Raw genomic sequence first — 21,211 nt, forward strand, 5'->3', positions numbered from 1 at the left:
GAAGAGAGTAAGCAATCAGTGTTTCGGGCCGAGACCCTTCATCAGGACTGAGAAGTCAGAGTAAGAAGGTGGGGGGAGGAGAGGAAGAAATACAAGGTAGTAGTAGATAGGTGAAACTGGAAGAGGGGGAGGGTTGAAGTAAAAAGCTGAGAAGTTGCTTGGTGAAAGGGATACAGGGCTGGAGAAGGGGGAATCTGACAGAAGTGGACAGATGACCAAGGGAAGGGGGAGGAACACCAGAGGGAGGTGATGGGCAGGTAAGAAGATAAGGTGAGAGAGTGAGCCTTACCAGAAGTTTGAGAAATCGATGTTCATGCCATCAGGTTGGAGGCTATCCAGATGGTATATAATGTGTTGCTTCTCCAATCTAGTGCAGCCTCATTGCAGCAGTAGAGGAGGCCATGGACTAACATGTCAGAATTGGAATGGGAAGTAGAATTAAAATGGGTGTCATTTTCTGGTGGATGGAGCATAGGTGCTCGATGAAGTGGTCTCCCAATCTATGTCAGATCTCACTGATATACAGGAAGCCACACTGGGAGCACTGGATACAATAGATGACCCTCACTTGGAAGGACTGTTTGGGGCCCTGAATAGTAGTAAGGGGGGGGGAGGAGAAGATGTGCATGGTGGCAGAATCCCGCTGGAGATGGCAGAAGTTATGGAGAATTATGTGCTGGAGGTGGAGGCTGGTTGGGTGGGTAGGTGAGGACTAGAGGAACCCCATCCCTAGTGGGGTGAGTGAGGGCGGACGTGCGCGAAATGGAAGTGATGTGGGTGAGGGCAGCATTGATGGTGAAGGAAGGGAAGCCCCTTTCTTTGAAGAAGGAAGACGTCTCATTAGTTCTGTAATGAAAAGCCTCATCCTGAGAGCAGATGTGGCAGAGTCAGAGGAATTGAGGGAAGGGAATGACATTTTTTTCAGATATTCTCTTGTTTACAAATGAAAGTTTTAGATGGGATAGTGCATTGGTTTTCTCTACATTGCCAACCTAAGACAAAAATCTATTCTTCGGCAAATGGTCAGATTTGTGCATTAATTCGGGTATTGAAAATAATGTGGGTGGCATGGTAGTGTAGTGGTTAGCGAAATGCATTACATTGCCAGCTGTAAGATCAGGGTTCAATTCCTCCACTGTTTGTATATTCTCCCCATGACCGCACCTGCTTCTTCCCACGTCCCAAAGACGTACGGGTTAAGGCAAGAAAGTGTGGGCATGCTATGTTGGCACTGGAAGCACAGTAAGAACATCTTGCACCCCCAGCATGCCTTGGTTGTTGACACAAACGATGCATTCACTGTATGTTTTGACGTGCATGTGATAAATAAAGCTAATCTTTCTTTTTAAGATTTCTTCTTTCGAATTTTTCAGCTCCAGATCCTTGGTGACTGTTCAGCAAATCCCTCTTGTATGTAAAGCTCAACTTTTTGAGATATTAGACAGAAACAGGACAATAAGGGAATTTAAAAATGCTAAACATGTTCTGCAAAATGTGAAACAGTAAATACACTGCATCTGAGAATTCTAAATTAAATTTGCTTAATATGTCTCTCCCTTTACTCAAGTACTATGAGTGAAAGAAGGATAACTATTAAAAATGAAAGTGGACTGTTTCAGGAGTACAATTTTAAACCATCAGATTAACTGTCACACTAAACTGTTAATTGTACTTTTTAAAATTATTGTATTATGTCTATTATTTTATTTTGTACCCTCTATATTGTGCAAGTTAAACTTCTAATTTTGAGTCATAGATATAGGAGCAGATTTAGGTCATTCAGCCCATCAAGTCTGTTCTGCCTTTTATTTTTGACGGTCGTAATAACAGCAGCAGAAAAAAATGGCCAACTATTCTTCAAAGTATGTATACTGTATGCAACCTTGAGATTTGTCTTCTAGCAGGCAGCCACATAATAAGGAAATGCAATAGAACCTATTTAAAAAAAAGCCCCACACTACAAACACCATCAAACACCCAATGTGTGAGGAAAAGAACAAATTGTGCAAACAATAGAAAGTAAACAAATACCACACAGAACATAAGCTCCAAAAGTGTGTCCATAGTCACAGAGGCGTTGAGGCGAGTGAAGCCGGTGTGGGAGCCACAGCCATGGAATTAATTCAGCACTGTGCTGACAGTCGCAGACCACAGCTTCAGAGTCTTGATCAAATTGTGCAAATAGTAACAAACAAGTAAACAAAAATGCATGGAACATGAACTGCAGTGTGCCTGAAAGGGGATCCACAGTTGTGGAGCCCAACCAGCACTGAGGCGAGTAGAGCCTGTCCAGCAGGGCTACAGCTGATCCCAAACCCGACGTGTGGCACCCAGGACCCCTGCACCTTCTGCCCAACGGCAGTTTCAGTGCTGTCAGTAATATCATCGAGGTGCATTCTTTGGAGCACTCCCCTGCATGATCCTCAATCGTTCTTGCTCCTACATGAACTAAAAAAAATCTCTCTCAGCCATGAACAAGTGAGTTTTCACAGCTCCTGGAGTATTGAATTACAAAGATTCACGGTTCCCTGAGAAAATAAATTTCTTCTCATTTTCAGCTTTTGTGGTTGACCCATTTACCCTTGCATTTTTTGCCCTGTTAACCCATCCTCGACCTACTCAGGTAACTGACTTGTGCAGTACCTTTTCGTTTGCCTCCCTATCTACAATGCATGTTGGAAAATGGTTCCTCAGTAGACGGAATGTATTACTGTGGTTGCCCGTGGCTTGGAAATGCAATGTAAAAGCACCGTAATTCACAGCCAGTGAAGCAGTTTTGAAATATCGTTGCTGTTGCATTACAGAAACATGGCAGCCAATATGCTCACAGCAGGCTGCCACCAACACCAACATGATACTGACCAGATCATCTGTCACTTTATTGATGTTGACTGAGGAATAAACATTGCCTGGGACACTGGGGATTAATTCCCAGTTCATTGAAAGAATGAGGAAATCACTTTACTTCCACTTGAGAGTGCAGTTGGGTCTCATTTTCTGAATCAGAATCAGGTTTAATATTACTGGTATATATCGTGAAATTTGTATTTTTGTGGCCGCAGTACATTGCAATACATCATAATAAAAAACAATAAATTACAATAAGAAGTAGTATATATATTTTTTAAAAATAAGTTAGTGCAAAAACAGGGGTATAAAAGAAAAAAGATATTGTGATAGTGTACATGGGTTAAAACAAGCACTTAATGTTTGAATGCTGTGATTAGCAAATAAGAAACAGCCTATCTACCCAACATTTTACAAATCATTGTTGTGGACTTCAATCAGGCTTGTTTGAAGAAGTCTCTACCCAATGATCATCTACATATCATCTGCAACACTAGAGGTTCCAACACACTCGACCACTGTTACACTACAATTAGGAACACTTACCGTTCCATACCTAGACCACATTTCTGGAAATCTGATCTCTTAGCTGTCCTCCTCCTACCTGCATACTGGCAAGGTTCCAGAGATACAGACAACAAAGAAGTGGTCATGGGAAGAGGAGTAGCTACAGGATTGTTTCAAGTCAGTGGTCTGGGCCATGTTCAAGAATTCAACGAAGATCTGAATGAATATATCATAGTTGTCACAGACTTTATAAAAACAGTGCTTCCCCACATTCAGTCTTCCATAGCTAGAAGCCCTGGATGAATCAAGTGATCTGCATTCTGCTGAGGGCCAGATCAGTGACATTCACTTGCGAAATGGCAATTGCAAACCAAACTTGACATATGTGACAGGTTTGAATGCTATCATCTCGTACAAAGTGAAACCAAGCGACTCGGGTGACAACAAGGTTTCACTCCCAGATGAGCTAAGAGCCTTCTGTGCTCACTTTGACCATCAAAAATGGAGGCACTTTCACAAACTCCCACAGTTGTCGATGACCTTGTGATTTTAGTCTCTGAGGCCTACATGGGGGGGGGGGGGGGGCGGGTGAACACACGGAAAGCATCTACCCAGCCAGGGTACTTGGCCAAGTACGAAAGGCCTGTTCTCATCAAATGGCTGCAGTGTTCACAGATATTTTTAGCCTTTCACTTCAGCAGTCTGCGGCACCCAGCTGCTTCAAGCAGGCTTCAATTATATGTGGTAACTTGGTAACCTGCCTCAGTGACTATCGTCCAGTAGCACTTAAATCCACTGTGATGAAGTGCTTTGAAAGGTTGGTGATGAAACATATCAACTCCTGCCTGAGAAGTGATTTGAATCCACTCCAATTTGCCATTACAAAGAAAGCATGGTTTTGCCTCTAATTTCTTAGAAGTTTGTGAAGAGTTAGCATGTCATCTGAAACTTTGACAGACTTCTAGAGATGTCTGGTGGAGAGTATATTGATAGGTTGCATCATGTCTTGGTATGGAAATACCAATGCCCTTGTACAGAAAAGCTTGCAAAAAGTAGTGGATATTGCCCAGACCGTTAGAGGTAAAGCCATCTTGACATGCAGTGCTGTCACGGGAAAGCAGCATCAATTGTCAAGGATACCCACCATCTAGGCCATGTTCTCTTCTCACTGCTGCCTTTGGGAAGAAGGTACAGGAACTTTAGGACCCACACCACCAGGTTCAGGAACAGTTTTTATCCCTCAACCATCAGGCTCTTCATTCAGAGGGAATAACTTCACTCGCCCATCACTGAACCGTTTCACTGAACTGGACTCACGTTCAAGGACTCTTCATCTCATGTTCTTGATATTTAATGCTTATTTATGATTATTATTATTATTTTTGTTTTCTCTTTTTTTATTTGCACAGTTTTTTTGTGCATATTGGTTGCTTGTCTGACTTGTTGGGTGTGATCTTTCTTTGATTGTATGGTGTATTTACTGTGATTGGCCCCAAGAAAATGAATATCATATGATGATGTAAATGTACTTTGACATTAAATTTACTTTGAACTTTGAACTTCATTGTCCATTCAGAAATCTGATGACGGAGGGGAAGACACTGTTCTTGAAACTCCAAGTCTGTGTCTTCAGGCTCCTGTACCTCCTCCCTGATGGTAGCAATGAGAAGAGGGCATATCCTGTGTGATGGGGGTCCTTAATGATGGATGCCACCTTTATAAGCATCACCTTTTGAAGATGTTCTCGATGTTGGGGAGGCTAGGCCCCACAATGGAGCTGGCTGAGTTCGCAACTCCAGCTTTAGAAGGGACTTATTTAAAAAGAACCAGTTATTTGAAATAGTGGGTAAATTACTGTAATTGATATCTTTCCTGAAGATTGCAAACCAAAACTTTACACAATTCTCCAAATTAGGCCTCACCAAAGTCTTATTCATCTACAAATTCAACTATTCCAGTGCTGTTATTACGCTTTCTCAGCAGGAATCAATTCATGTTTTATCACAGCTGAAAAGTTCATCAGAAATTTTAACACCCCCCCCCCCACCTCCGGAGGGTCTCAGCAAATCAGGCGTCTATGAGACCCAGCACAGATCGGAGGCGGGTTTGTCTTGTCAAGTACCTTTGTTTTGTTCATCAAAAAGTAAAAGAAGTCCCAGTGGCTATCCATTTGAATTTGACTTCCCATTCCCTTTCTGACATGTTAATCCATAACCTTCTCTACTGCCATGATGAGGCCAACCTCAGGGTGGAGGACCAACACCTCATATTTGATTTGAGTAATCTCCAACATGATAGCATGAGCATTGATTTCTCCAACTCCCAGCGATATCTTCCTACTTTCCTGTTTTCTCTTTCTCCAGTCCCTATTCTGGTTCCCTTCTTACCCCTTCTGCTCACTTGCCCATCATCTCCCACTAGTGCTTCTTCTTCTTCCTTATCTTCCATGGTTCACTTTCCTCTCCTGTCCAATTCCTTCTCTTTCAGCCCTTTACCTCTTCCGCCTATCATCTCCCAGCTTCATACTTCAGCCCCCTTGCCCCATCCACCCACCTTTCTGCTTACCTGGTCTCATCTATCACCTGCCATATGTACTCCTTCCCCTTCCCCCTCACCTTCTTATTCTGGCTTCTACTCTGTTTCTTTCCAATCCTAATGAAAGGTCTCAGCCCAAAACATTGACTGTTTATTCCCCTCTATAGGTGCTGTCTAACTTGGTGAGTTTCTCCAGCATTTTGTGTGTGTTTCTCTAGATTTCCAGAATCTCTTTTCTTGTTAACATTTCACTTGTTTGCCTTTATTTGATAAGAAACTGTTATTCAGGAGATGCACACAGTTATTTGACTGGAGCATGGCCTCTATACCCACAGTATCTCACCAAGCATACACTCACTGGCCACTTTATTAGCTACACCGACACACCAGATTGTTAATGCCAGTTAGCTGTTAATATAATCAACCAATCATGTGGCAGCAACTCAGTGCATAAAAGAATGCAGGTGCAGTCAAGATGTTCAGTTGTTGTTCAGGCCAAACATCAGATTGGGGAAGAAATGTGATCTGAGTGACTTTGACTGTGGAATGATTGTTGGTGCCAGATGAGGTGGTTTGCATATCTCAGAAACAGCTGATCTCCTGGGATTTTCACTCACAACGATTTCTAGAGTTTATAGAGATTGGTGCAAAAAAAAAATGGCTCGAGTGACAGTTCTGTGAGCAAAAATGCCTTGTTAATGAGAGAGGAATGCACAACATGTTGAACCTTGAAGTGGATGCGCTACAGCAGTAGAAGACTACAACCATACACTCAGTGGCCACTTTATTATATACAGGAGGAACTGAATAAATGCTGACAGCAGTTTAGCAAGAGTGGGGTTATAAAGTTATTGTTACAGCTGCTTGTGTGGAATTGTGTTCTATATATCATTTAATACACACACGATCTATACTAAGTCAGGTTGAACGCTGTAGATATTGTCCAAAGTCTTTGTCATGGTGGATTTAAAGCTAATCAATCTTTGATGATTTATCTGATGTAAATGCTAATTAGAATCTTTTTAATAAAGTGAATCCGCCTGTACGGGTATGGGCTGGAACATGGCGGTGGGGTCCAGGCCCAGAGCATATTGAAGCGAAAGGGCCTGGGTGTTTTTGTGAAGAACAACCCGATGTTTGGACAATTTAAACACTGGACTGAAAGGCCAGGGTGTGGGGACTGAAGGTGAGGGTCGGGCTGCTCTGCGATGTTGGCCGTGCTCTGCAACACTGAGGCTGAGACTGTGAGCCTGGGCTTTCTTTCTGCAAGTTCCATTTTGCTCTGCTGCCAATGAACTGATGCTGTGGGTCTGCTCCTGCTGCTCTGGGCTTTGTGTTTAAGGACTCACTTTAGTTCTGATTGCTGTTGCTTGCTTTGATTGTATGCACAATTTGTGTTTTTTTTCTCTCTGCGCATTGAGGTTTTGTTACTCTTTTTTTTACTGGGGTTCTTTCTCGTTTCTTGTTTCGCGGCTGCCTGTAAGGAGATGAATCTCAAGCTGGTATCATTTATACATACTTTGATAATAAATGTGTTTTGAACTTTGAACAGTACAGTTTAAAATAGTGAGTCCTTCATGTTGATTATGTGACTGTCAGACTTGGATAATAGTGGATGCAAGATTACAGAACAAAGAAATATGTATCCTCTCAATGGGATAAGTTGGGAAGAAAAGTTGTCCATAAGCAGAGTTCAGTGTCATGAGATTGTTTCACCTGTGGCAATAATGACATGGATTTTTGAACTGAAGTAATTTGCTTATCACAAATATGCACATGCCTGTTAGTTGGTCTGTGAAGATAACTTTTGTTGCAATACTGAGATGCCTGATCATTATCCCGTGGTCAGTCCCTGATCCAGGCTCCACTGACTGATGCTGGAGATTTAGTGCTGAATATTGAGGATAGAGCTTAATTACCTGACAGAAACAAAATCAAGTGCCGTGTTTTAATCAGTGTAAAGCCGTCACCTTCAGCTTAACACATGTTGAATCATTCACCGAGCTGTTCAGAATATCGTCTAGAATGATAGATTTTAATATTTAGTTTAGAAGTACATATTTTTCTCTTTTTGATGGTTTTAAATTACAATTATTAATGATTAACATTCAAAAGCCAGCATTCTAAGAACATAAGAAATATGAGTCATTTAATCAGATCATGGCTTCGATTCCACTTTTTCCTCACATCCTTGATTCTCTTGTGGTCCAAATGTCTGTTTGCCATGGTCCTGAATACACTCAGTGACCACTTCATCAGGTATTTCCTTTACCTAATAAAGTGGCCAGTAAATGTATGTTCATGGTCTTCTGCTGTTGTAGCCCATCCACTCTAAGATTTGACATGTTGTGTGTTCAGAGAGGCTCCTCTGCACACCGCTGTTGTAACGTGTGGTTATCTGAGTTACTGTCGCCTTCCTGTCAGCTTGAACCAGTTTAGCCATTCTCCTCTGACCTCTCTCATAAACAAGGTGTCTTTGTCCACAGAGCTACCAAGCACTGGATAGTTTTTTTTTGTTTCTCGCACCATTCTCTATAACCTCTTGAGACTGTTGTGCGGGAAAATCCCAGGAGGTCAGCAGTTTCAGAGATACTCAAACTGGCACCAACAATCATTCCATGGTCAAAGTCACTTAGATCACATTTCTTCCCCATTCTGATACTTGGTGTAAACAAAAACAGAACCTCTTGACCATGTATGCATGTTTTTATGCATCAAGTTGCTGCCACATGATTGGCTGTTTAGATATTTGCATTAGCAAGCAGGTGTACCTAATAATGTGGCCACTGAATGTATTTCCTGACTCTGGCAAAGGCTCACTGGAGCAGAGTAACACCTGGAGAGAAGAAATTCTTCATCATCTCAGCTTTGATGAATATCATCATCTCCTGAAACTGTGCTCCCTAGTTCTAGATAACCCCCATCAAAGGAGACATCCTCACACCACAGTTAAGCCTCTTCCAAATCTGACAGGTGTCAATAAGATCAAGGGTGGCAAGGTTAATGTAGTGATTATTGTAATGCTTTGCAGTGCCAGCAATTCCTGCCGCTGTCTGTAAGGAGTTAGCATGTTTTTCCATTAATTGCATGTGCTTCCTACAAATATTCCAAAAATGTATGTGTTAGGGTTAGTAAACTGTGGGCACGCTCCGTTGCTGCCAGAAGCATTGTGACACATGCGGGCTGCCCCAGCGCATCTTTGTACTGTGTGGGTCATTGACACAAATGGCACATTTCACTCTATCTTTAGATGTTTTGATATATATATATGTGTGACAAATAAAGCTAATTAAACTTAATTTATTTCCTTATGGACTCCAGAAAGTTGAAGTCCAGATCACTTTATTTTTCCTTAGTACAAACCCTCCTTCCTGAATCAATATGATGAATCTTCTCTATTTCCCTCCAGGGCAGATATATTCCTTAAGTAAGGAAACCAGAGGCTACACAGAGTTCCTAGTGTGATCTTTTCAACCCATATAGAGCTACTTCATACTTGTGTACTCCATTGATTCCTGGAAATATCAGTCTACCTGAACACAGCAAGAACCCATCTGTGTCAATGTGAAGGTTCTTTTCTGCTTGAAATGTTACTTCAACTGTACATGAATTGATAAGAATTTTCTCTTATTTCTTCCAGTTAACAGCCTGCATCCACGGCTCAGCAGCTATGCTCTACCCCATGTACTGGCAGCACGTTTACATTCCGGTTCTCCCTCCACATCTCCTGGACTACTGCTGGTAAGAAGCTTACACATTTATATTTAAAATGATAAAATATCTCAGTACTCACTTGCATTCAACTTCCATAATGGATTGGACGAAATTACACTGTAAGTTTCGATGCACTTGTGACAAATAATTCTCATTTCTCTATTTCTCCAATCTCTCTCTGGAATATTGACTTCTGTTTTGTTCCTTCCACAAACGTAACTTGACTTTTGGAAAGGAATTTCCAAAATCACTGCGTTTCAGTTTTATAAGTTATTGGTCAGACCGTACTTGGAGTATTTTGGGCAGTTTTTGGGCCCCTTATCCTAAAAAAGGATGTGCTGGCATTGGAGAGGGTCCAGAGGAGGTTCAACAGAATGAGGAGTGTTTGATGGCTCTGGGCGTTTAGAAGAATACGATGGGAGGGGTATGCACAGTGGAGAACTCTCACTGAAACCTATTAAATATTGAAAAGCCTAGATAGAGGAATGTGGAGTGGATGTTTCCTATCGTGGGTCAGAAGGCACAGCCACAGAACAGAAGGATGTCCATTTAGAACAGAGATGAGCAGGAATTTCTTTAACCAGAGGGTGGTGCATCTGTGGAATTAATTGCCACAGACAGCTGTGGGGAAGAAAGTCATTGGTTATATTTAAAGTAGAGGTTGATAGGTTCTTGACTAGCAAGGTTGTCAAAGGTTACGGAGAGAAGGCAGGAGAATGGGATAGAAAGGGATAATAAATTGGCTATGATGGAATAGCAGAGCAGACTTGATCGGCCAAATGGTCTCATTCTGCTCCTCTCTCTTATGGTCTTATAATGCAATTACAGTGCCAGCAACCTGGGATCAATATTTATTGCTGTCTGTAAGGAGTTTGTATGTTCTCCCTGTGACTGCATGGGTTCCCTCCAGCTACTCTGGTTTCCTCCCACAGTACAAGGACATATGGGTTAGTAGATTGATTGGTCACATGGATTTAATTGGGTGACACAGGCTCGTTGAGCCGATGGGGCCCATTACTGTGTTATATCTCTAAATAGAAAATATAAAAAATGGTGGTTTCCCTTAAGCTTACGAAACCAGAAGTAGAGAGGAGGGTATAATTACTTTTAATGAATTTCCACAGCTCTCTTCTCTGAAATCCCTGGTAAGAGCCTCCATCCATCTCAACCTTTCCTTTAAGGTGGCTTTTCAAAGGACCTCTTCGAAGTTCAAAGTAAATTTATTATCTAAGTACGTATATGTCCACATATACTACCTTAAGATTCCTTTCCTTGTAGGCATTTTTCAGAAAATTAAAGAAATACAATAGAATTTATGAAAACTATAAAGACTGATGAGGAAGCAATGTGTAAAAGAAATAAAACTATGCAAATAAAAAATAATAATGAGAATATGATTTGTAAAAAGTTCTTCAAAATGAATCCGTAGGTATTAGACTCAGTTTAAAGTTGTGGTAAGCGAAGTTATTCACTCCAGTTCAGGAGGCTGATAGCTGTTCCTGAACTTGGTGGTGAACGCCCAAGGCTTTGATCAATCTTTTGGCCACCTGCCCTTCTATCTCATTCTGTAATAATATTCTGTGTGTGTTATCGCTCCTAGGAAAGTGTTGAAGGATGTTTCATTAGGCCAAGAGCACTTTCTCTGGAGCAGCGGAAGCTGAAGGGAGGCCTGAACCTGAGTACAAAATTCTGAGAAGCACAGAAAGAGTAGATAGTCAGAATCTTTCTCCAAGAGTACCAATGGCAATTATTAGTAGACATAGTTTTAAGGTGTGGGGAGGAAGATTAAAAGGTGTGCGCTGTAAGATTTTTTTTTACAGAGAGAGTGATAGGTGCCTCAAATGCACCACCTGGAGTGGTGGTGAAAGCACACTGTAGGCATCTGAGTATCCAAAGGTATGCATCATGTGTGGGCAGAGGGCTTAGTTTAACAGGGCATGATCAGCACAGACATCATGGCCAAAGGGCTTGTTCCTGTGCTGGACTTCCCTCTGTCCTATGTTCACTGCATCATTTGATTCTGATGTTTTTTAATCCAAGGTTCTTTTTGAAGTCAAGAAAGAGGCACAGAACTTGCTGCTCATGATTGTTTTATGAAGTGCTAATAGAACAAAGATAATTGTGAAAGTAGAGTTGCAAAAGAACAAAGAATAAGAAAAAAGATGACAGGCTGACATGTTCAGCCCTTCTTGTGCTGTAGATTACAATTATTCTATTCAAATTTGTAGATAAGAATTGACCAATCAGATAGCCGCTATTCAAATAATACAATGTCAGAGAAGCTTCCAGAATAACACAGAATTTTAACCACTAGGAGATACACTGAACAATTTCACATACATACTGTGACCACTAGGAAACATACTAAACAATTACATGTATGTTGGTAGTTATATAAAATACAAGCAGCCGTGAATTGTTAAACTGCAAGAAATTAACATGTATACAGTCTAAGCCAACAGCATGAATAAAAGTTGTTTGCAATAAATTGGCTCAATCCATCTAGTATCACCAGAAAATGTACAACCATTTGGGCACCATTTTAGAGTAACGGTTAGTGTGACACTATTACAGCTCAGGGTGACATAGTTCGGAGTTCAGCTCCAGTGCCATCTATAAGGAATTTGTACGTTCTTTCCGTGATTGTGTGGGTGTCCTCTGATTGCTCTGGTTTCTAACCCACACTCCAAAGATGTACCAGTTAGTAGGTTAATTGGTCATTATAAATTCTTCTGTCATTAGGCTGGGGTTAAATCAGTGGGATGCTGGGTGGTGCCACTCATTTGGTCAGAAAGGCCTGTTCCCCACTGTATCTTTAAATAAATAAATTGGTTGATTGATTTCATGCAGTTGGTATCACCAGGAAATGTACAATAATTTATGCAGACCAATAGCAATTTGAATGACTGGTGAAAATTTGTATAATGTTAATGACATATATCTTTGAGATGGGGATTTTTTTTGTAATTTATTTTTTATGGAAGTTCATCAAACAAACATTTCCATAAGATGTATTTCAGACTGTACATATATATCATCTAATCATGTATATCACAAAATCCCCACAAAGTATTTATGTGGGGTATACACTTATAGAAAAGAGTGGAAAGAAAAAACAAGCAAAAGGAAAGAACTATGTACAAGTAGGGAGTGATCTTTTTTTTACAACAGATTCATTGATTTGTGAGAATAAAATCAGGCCTATGAGGCATTATATAGTTAAACCATTTTCCCCAGTATGAATCAAATTGTTCCAGCTTATGATTAACAGCTGCTGTTATCTTTTCCATTTTGTAAATGTCCATTGTAATTTCCATCCATGTATTTAAAGTTGGGCTCTCCTGTGATAACCATTTCCTAGTAAGAGTCTTTTTACCAGCCACCAACAGTATACTCATTAAATATTTATCCCTTTTCAACCATTCTTGAGGTATATATCCAAAATATATGGTCTTACTTTCCAAGGGTATTTCACATTTAAAGATGTCTTGTAGGGCATTGTGTATCCCCCTCCAATAGTTTTTGATAACAAGGCAGTCCCAAAAAATATATTAATGATTTGCATTTTGATTTCCACAATTTCTCCAGCAAACAGGGAGGTTACCATCATAATGGGATTTCTGAGAGGGTGTAATAAAATATCTTATCAAGTTTTTCCATCCAAACTCCCTCCATTTCGGTGAACTGGTACACTTCCATTGATACCTCCATATTGTTGTCCATTCTTCCTCAGATATAATTATCCCTCCTTCCTTCTCCCATTTTGTTTTAATGTATGAAGTCGAATGTGTTTTAAGATTTGACAATCCCTTATACGTGCTTGAAATGATTCTACTACCATTATCTGAATTATATGCTTTTCTAAAGAGCTCTGTCAAGCATGTATTTGCCTTGGTTACATTTTTAAGCGTCTTATTAACATATTGTCGCATCTGTAAATACCGATAAAAATCTTGTTTTTCTAATAAGTGCTTCTCTTTAAGCATTTCAAAACTGAACAGTGTTCCTTCTTTCATTATGTTGCAAAGAACTGTTATTCCTTTAGCTGTCCAGTCCTTAAATCTAGCATCCAATTTATTTGGTGTAAAATCAGAGTCATATTCACACCATTTAAGAATTACAATATCTCCCTGTAGATTATATTCTTTTATAGTAGTTTTCCATATTTTAAGAGTCAATTTCACCCATGGGTTATCAATAGTATTTATGTACCTTTGCAAGTTGTTATCAGCCAAAATTGCCTATATGGGGATGGGAAGTACCCGCTCCTCAATGTTTTTCCATTGAGCATCATATGATGGGTTGCACCAACATATCACAGCTCTCAACTGTGCTGCAAAATAATGTGATGGGGATTTAAAAATGGAGTCATTACTTAACAGGAAATCACTGGATCTGGCCAAGCACACAGCTGATGGTGAATGGGACCTGGTCTGAAACAGGACAGACCAAATTTAGAACAATAAGTGTCAATGTTCTGGGGAGAATAGAAGACACAAAAAAATAAAATGAGGTCATTGATAAAATAATCATCAGCAGGTCAGGCAACATCTATAGAAAGAGAACCAAAGTTAATACTTCATATTGAATGAGGAAAGAGAGAAAACAAGTTTCTTTGTAATTGCAGAGAGGATGGGGAAGGGAATCAGAATCAGGTTTAAAATCAATTGCATATGTCATGTAATTTGTTTTTTGCAGCAGTAGTATGTTACAATAAATAATAATTTAGAAACTATAAGTTACAATAAGAAATATCTTTTTAAAAATTAAGTAGGTAGTGCAAATAGAGAGCAAAAAAATTGAGTTTGCTTAAGTGGGTTCATTGTCCATTCGTGATTGTGGAGGGAAAGAAACTTTCTAAAACGTTGAGCTCAGGCTTCGGTACATCTTTCTTGATGGTAGAATGAGAAGAGGGCATGTCCTGGGTGATGGTGGTCCTGAATGATGGATGCTGCCTCTTTGAGGCTTCGCCTTTTGAAGATACATGCATTTTGAAGGAGCATGAAATACAGATATATTGGAAATTTCCTGCAAGGCAGGTTGTGTCGGTGGAAATAAAAAATCGGAGTCAATATTATAGAGAGCAATTTGCTTTACTTATTACATGTACAGTGGTGCTAGAAACTTTGTGAACCCTGTAGAATTTTCTCTATTTCTGCATAAATATGATTTAAAATGTGATCAGATCTACATGCAAATCCTAAAACTAAATAAGGAGAACCCAATTAAATAAATAATATAAAGAAACATTATACTTGTTCCTTTATTTATTGAGAAAAATGATCCATTATTACCAAGGTATATCAGAGGTATGTATTTTTTATACCGACAGTATTGGGTGTGTGGAATGTGCTGCCAGGGGTGGCGATAAAGATACATTGGGAACATTTAAAAAAGTCTTAGGTAGGCACATAAGTGATGGAAAATGGAGGACTGTGTAGGAGTAACAGTTTGGATGGATCTTGGTATAGGTTAAAAGGGCGACACAATATTGGGAACTGAAGAGCCTCCATTTGCTGTTGGGTTCTAAATCTGCAACATGTAAACAGAAGAGGAAACACCATTGCTCGAGCAGATTTTGGGCCTCACCATAACAATGCAAAAGACCATACAGAGGTAGGGCAGAATGGAATGGAGAACTAAAATGGATCTGGGATCTCCTGCAGATTATGGAAGTTTTGCTGCAAGGTGGTCTGTGTTTGGGTTCTCTGAATACACTGCGTTAGGCTATAAAAAAGTGCAACTACATGTTTGTTTTAGCTATAAAAGAACTATTGAAATCACTGGACGGTAGGAAGCTGAGAGGCTGCCTTGTGGTTGTTTGGAAAACTAACACAGGAAGGGCTGAGTAATGGCAGATGGAATTAATGCAAATAAATGTGAAGTGTTGCACTTTGAAAGGACCAATCATTTTGAAAGGATTTATGCAATGAATACGTGTGCAGTACAATAAATGGATCAGGGAATACAGGTCCATAGTTCCTTGAAAGTGGATTCACAGGTAGGTAGGGTTGTAAAGAGAGCTTTTAACAGATACTGGAGACCTTCATAAATCAAAGTATTGAGTACAGGAGTTGGGATGTTATGTTGAACATGTAAAAGAGGTAGGTGAGGTCAAATTTGACATATTTTGTCTAGACCTGGTCATCTACACAGGAAAAATGTCAATAAGATTGAAACAGTATTGAGAAAATTTACAAGGATGTTGCTGGGACTTGAGGAATTGAGTTATAGGAAGAGTTGAATAGATTATGACTTTATTCCCTGAACATAGAAGAATGAGGAGAAATTTTGTGGGATATAGATAGGGTAAATGCTTATGGGCTTTTTTCACTGAGGTTGATTGAGACTAGAACTAAAGGACATAGATTAAGGGTGAAAGGAGGAATGTTTAAGGGGAACCTGAGGAAGAACTTCTTCACTCAGAGGGTGGTGAATGTGGGACTATCTGCCAGCGAAAGTGGTGGATGTGTGTTTGATTGCAACATTTAAGAGAAGTTTCAATAAATACATGGATGGGAGGGGTATGGAAGGCTGTAGTCCAGGCGTAGGTTGAAGAGACTAGGCAGAATAACAGTGTGGTACTGACTAGAGGGGCCAAAGTGTTTGCTTCTGTGCTGTATGACTCAGAGATGGAAGAATTGCAAAAGGAACAGGGTTTTGATTTCCAGGACTCCTTTGGAATACTCAAGTCAGGAAGCAACAAAGGCATGGTTGAAGATTTCAGTAGCAAATGGCTGAAGCATGGTCGATTTGGACAGTGGTTTACAGCTAGAGATAGGCAGAATAATAATGCAGTAGGTATGTCTTCTGAAGCTCATTACCAGTAGTTACGATACAAATAGTCTGGTTTAATTTCCGACAGCTGTACAAGACAGTGACGGAACCAGTGGGTTAGAAACTGACAGGGAAAGTCTCCAGTGGGTTTTTCCTTTGTAAGTATTTAGTTCAGTGAAAATCCTGTTCATCCAATACTGGCTATCTGACAAGCAAGCTGAAGATTTAGCGAAGGTGGTCTACAGCATGGCCTTCGACAAGTCCTCGTACGGTAAGCTAGTCTAGAAGGATAGATTAAAGTTAGAAAGGGAAACAAAATTGGTTTCGTGGTGGGAGGCAGAGGGTGGTAGTGGAGCACTGTTTTCCAACAGAAGACTTATGATCAGTGGTGTGCTACACAGATCGGTGCTGGGTCCTCTGTTTTGTTGTTATCAATTTTAGCCATATAGATGAGATTGAAAGTAAATCATAAACACAAGAGATCCTGCAGATGCCAGAACTCCAGAGCAATGCACACAAAATGCTGGAGGAACTCAGCAGGTCAAGGCAGTATCTATAAGAAGTGAATAAACAGTCGATGCTTTGGGCAGGGATCCTTCATCAGGACTAGAAAGGAAGGGGAAAGATGCCAGAGGGAGAGGTGAAGGAGTACAAGCTAGAGGTGATAGGTAAGACCAGGTGGGTGGGGGAGAGGGAATGAAGTAAGAAGCTGGGAGGTGTTAGGTGGAAAAGGCAAAGGGATGGAGAAGAAGTAATCTGCTAGGAGAAGAGAGTAAACTAAGGGAAAGGGGGAAGGTAGTGGGAAACCAGGAGGATGTGATAGGTAGGTGAGGAGAAGAGATAAGAGGGGGTCAGAATGGGAAATGAAGAAGAGAAAAGGGGGATGAGGGAAGGTTTAGATATTGTGCCATCAGATAGGAGGCTACCAAGGTGGAATATCAGGTGTTGCTCCTCTAACCAGAGAGTGGCCTCAACATGGCAGAAGAGGTGGCCATATGGGAATGGGGATTGAAATTGAAATGCTTTGCTATTGGGACATCCTGCAGTCGCAGATAGAACAAAGGGGCTCTACAAAGTGGTTTCCCAATCTATATCAGGTCTCATCATTGTAGAAGAGGCTGTATTTGGAGCACCATGTACAGTGGATGACCCCAACAGATTTGCAAGTGAAGCTTTGGAAGAATTGTTTAGGGCTCTGAATGGACATGAGGGATTGTCAGTAGCATGCTTAGTAAGTCTGCAGAAGATAGCAAAATTAATGGTACAGTGGACAGTGAAGAAAGTTATCTGAAGTTACAACTGGATCTGGATGTGTACGTGGTGAAGGGAATAGCAGGTGGAATTTATTGATGTGTGTATTTATTTATTTATTTTATTGAGATACAGCGGAGTAGGCCCTTCAAGCCGTGCCACTCAGCAACCCCGGATTTTTAACCAGAGCCTAATCATGGGACATTTTACAATGCCCAGTGAACCTTACCAACTGGTACGTCTTTAGACTGGGGACAGACTAGACCACCCAGAGGAAACCCACGTGGTCACGGGGAGAATGTACATACTCCTTATAGACAGCAGTAGGAAATGACCCCAGGTCACTGGTACTGTAAAGTGCTGCACTAACCACTACATTACCATGCTACCCTAGTTACAGAAAGGCAGGTGTGAGGAGGTGAATTTAGGGAAGTTTATCCCAGGACAAGGACAGTGAATGGCAGGGCCCTGGGGAGTGTTAAACAGAGAGACCTTGGGGTACAAGTAATATTTGAGTAATATTGTAAATATACTGTTCAATTAGCATTCTTTGCTGTTTACATGGGTTATATGTAAAAGAATGTGAATTGCATATGTCCTTACGTGACCACATCAGATATATGTGCCATGCTAAAGTAAAACTGAAAAGTAGATACGCATCATCCCGGTTCTGTTTTCCTTTTGATTACTTGTGGAGTTACAAAACATAATGGTGATAACAAGTAAGTTTTAAAAAAATCCTGAGATGACTACCTGCCTGTTGAAGCACATCGAGATATTTGAGTTTTTAAAAAGTGCAACATGTTTTTTTTTCTTTGGAAAGGAGTGAGAAATATGTTCAAGTTAGAAAAAAGGCAGAAAACAGTCAAAATTCACTGGTTCATAAATAGTCAGCACTAGGTGACAATAATAATAAAGTTAAGAAAAAGAGAAATGGCTGGCTACAACAGAAAGATAGATGGGTTCAGTCGCACAACAGATAACTGGGGGCAATAGTGAACGAGAATTGAGTGCCAGTGTTCCTGAGTGTAATTGGTGGAAGAGCATACATGATATATGGAAGATTGACTGCTCCAACCAAACCAGCCGCAGTTAGCTTTGCAGATATTGTGAAAGTAATGAAGGAACAATTAGAACTGGAACCATTTGTCGATTGCAGAATAATTTAGGTTTCATAAGTGGAATCAAAAGGAAGGGGAGTCCATTTCAGCTTATGTAGCTGAATTAAAGAGATTATCTGAGCATTTTCAGTTAATGGTGGGCTTAATGATGCACTGAGAGATTGTTTAGTCTATGGAACCTTACAAGGAAGTGTTCAAAACAGCACCTAACTGAAACATAGCAGTTGAAATCACTGTATTAAGCTAGAGATCTAATTGATTTGCAGTCAGGAAATGAAAGTGAGCATGAACAAAATTGAGATTTACAAGGATATTGCCTGGATTGGGGGGCATGCCTTCTGAGAATAGGTTGAGTGAATTTGGCATTTTCTCCTTGTAGCGACAGAGGATGAGGTGTGACCTGACAGAGGTGTGTAAGATGATGAGAGGCAACGATTGTGTGGATAGTCAGAGGCTTTTTCCCAGGGCTGAAATGGCTAACATGAGAGGGTGCAGGTGGTGGAGGCGGATATAGTAGGGTCTTTTAAGAGAGTCTTGGATAGGTACACGGAGCTTAGAAAAATAGAGGGCTGTGGGTAACCCCTAGGTAATTTCTAAAGTAAGTACATGTTCAGCACAGCATTGTGGGCTGAAGGACCTGTATTGTGCTGTAGGTTTTCTATGTTTCTAAAATTGTAACATCTAAACAGAGACCTGTTTGGCCAAACAAATCATGATATCATTGTCATTGGGGTCACATACACCAGACCAATGGAGGTTTAAAAGTGAAACTTGCAGATAATGTATCAAAGTAGGACATATCCAAAGAATATGTTGGGTAGGCAAAAATAAATGCACTGCACAGAGAGGAGAAAAAAGATTAAAAAGTCAAATTGTAGTTCCAAAAAGACTCTAATCTGCATGCTGTTGATGAAAAATGATGAGAGTGACACTGGACAGGGTAGCTTTGAGATTTACAATGTGAAAACTAACAAGAGACAACCGATATTTCCTACACCAGAAGTGAACGGCAAATTAATTAAAATGGAATTTGACACTGGCTCGGCTGTTTTAGTCATTCCACAAGATGAGTTTCAAAGATACAGAACTATAGCCTGCAGATATCCAACTATGAACTATTACTGGAGGAAAGATACCTCCTGTAGGAATGACATTCGTAATAGTGAAATACAACAACCAATGAGCCATATTGAGCTTTTATGTGGTAACATCAAGAAGGCCAGCATTGTGGGGCTGTTGTTGACTGAAACATCTACAAATTGATTGGAGAACCACTCACCATTTGCATGCCACATCCCCTGCAAGAGAGTCAACTGAAAGCGAATTAAGAAAGGTACTCGATGATGCCACAGCAGTTTTCAAGGATGTCATTGGAAAACTTCAAACATAGGTTCCTTATACCATCTGTAATAAAGTACCCAGTGAGCTAGATCGTGAGTGGATCCATGGGCAGTGCCTGTGGTCCAGTAGCCAAGAATAATAGGGCTGTCAAGATCACATTCCCTTACCGCTGCAGAAAAAAATTACCCACAGATGGATTTTAAAGTCGTCGTCAACCCAGTACTGAAAGTAGATTAATACCCTCTGCCCAGAATAGTGGATATCTTTGCAAACCTTTATGGAGGGAAACACTTCAGCTAAGTGGAGTTGGCTGAGGCCTACCGACAGATGAGTCCAAAGCGTTTCTCATTATAGACCCTCATAAAGGGCTTTATTTTTGGAGTAGCATCTGCACCTGCATTCTGGCAGAAAGTTATGGACCAGGTGCTGCAAGGCTACCCAGGCACTCACTATAACTTGGATGACATCATTGTTACCAGTAAGGATGACAATGAACATCTTCAAAATCTCAAGACAGTATTAAAAAAAATTAGAAAATTATGGACATGATGCATCAAGTATGAATTCTTTAAACCAAGCATCATGGTTACATCATTGACACAAGACGGCCCAAGACCAACGGACATGTCAGTGCTGTGGTCCCTTTTAGGATTTGTTAATTACTATAAAAGATTTCTGCCAGACCTGGCTACTGTGCTCCACCCCCTGAACTCATTACTACAGATCTTGAAGAAATGGCAATGTACAAAACATTGCGAGGTGTCTTTCCAAAAGAACACAGAAATGTTGACAACAGACACTATGCTCACATATTATGATCCACATCGTCCACTGAAGCTTGCCTGTGATACCTCGCCTAATGGTTTAGGTTTGTCATGTCACATGCTATGAAGGATGTAAGTTAACACCCCATAACCTTTGCATCACATTCCCTTACCACTGCAGAGAAAAATGACGCACAAATTGACAGAAAGGCCTTAAATCTAGTTTATGGTGTAAAATATTTCAACCAGTACTTGTGCAGGAGAGACTTCACCTTCATTGCTGATCATCAACCACTAGTGTCCATTTTCAAACCACAGAAGGATGTTCCACTAACAGCAGCAGCACGAATGCAG

General features: G+C 40.5%; 1 protein-coding gene across 6 annotated transcripts in view; it reads left to right on the top strand.

Annotated features, from left to right (window-relative positions):
* The window catches only part of LOC132407438 (DENN domain-containing protein 1A-like), a 606,259-nt gene that overhangs the window by 310,644 nt on the left and 274,404 nt on the right, over positions 1 to 21,211 (top strand). For all 6 annotated transcript variants that reach the window (XM_059993934.1, XM_059993938.1, XM_059993937.1 and 3 more), the window contains one exon: positions 9,530 to 9,630. In XM_059993934.1, the coding sequence (XP_059849917.1) occupies positions 9,530 to 9,630 (101 nt within the window). The remainder of the gene's footprint in view (positions 1 to 9,529; positions 9,631 to 21,211) is intronic.

The sequence above is a fragment of the Hypanus sabinus genome, chromosome 18 (assembly GCF_030144855.1).
Source record: "Hypanus sabinus isolate sHypSab1 chromosome 18, sHypSab1.hap1, whole genome shotgun sequence".
NCBI lineage: Eukaryota > Metazoa > Chordata > Chondrichthyes > Myliobatiformes > Dasyatidae > Hypanus > Hypanus sabinus.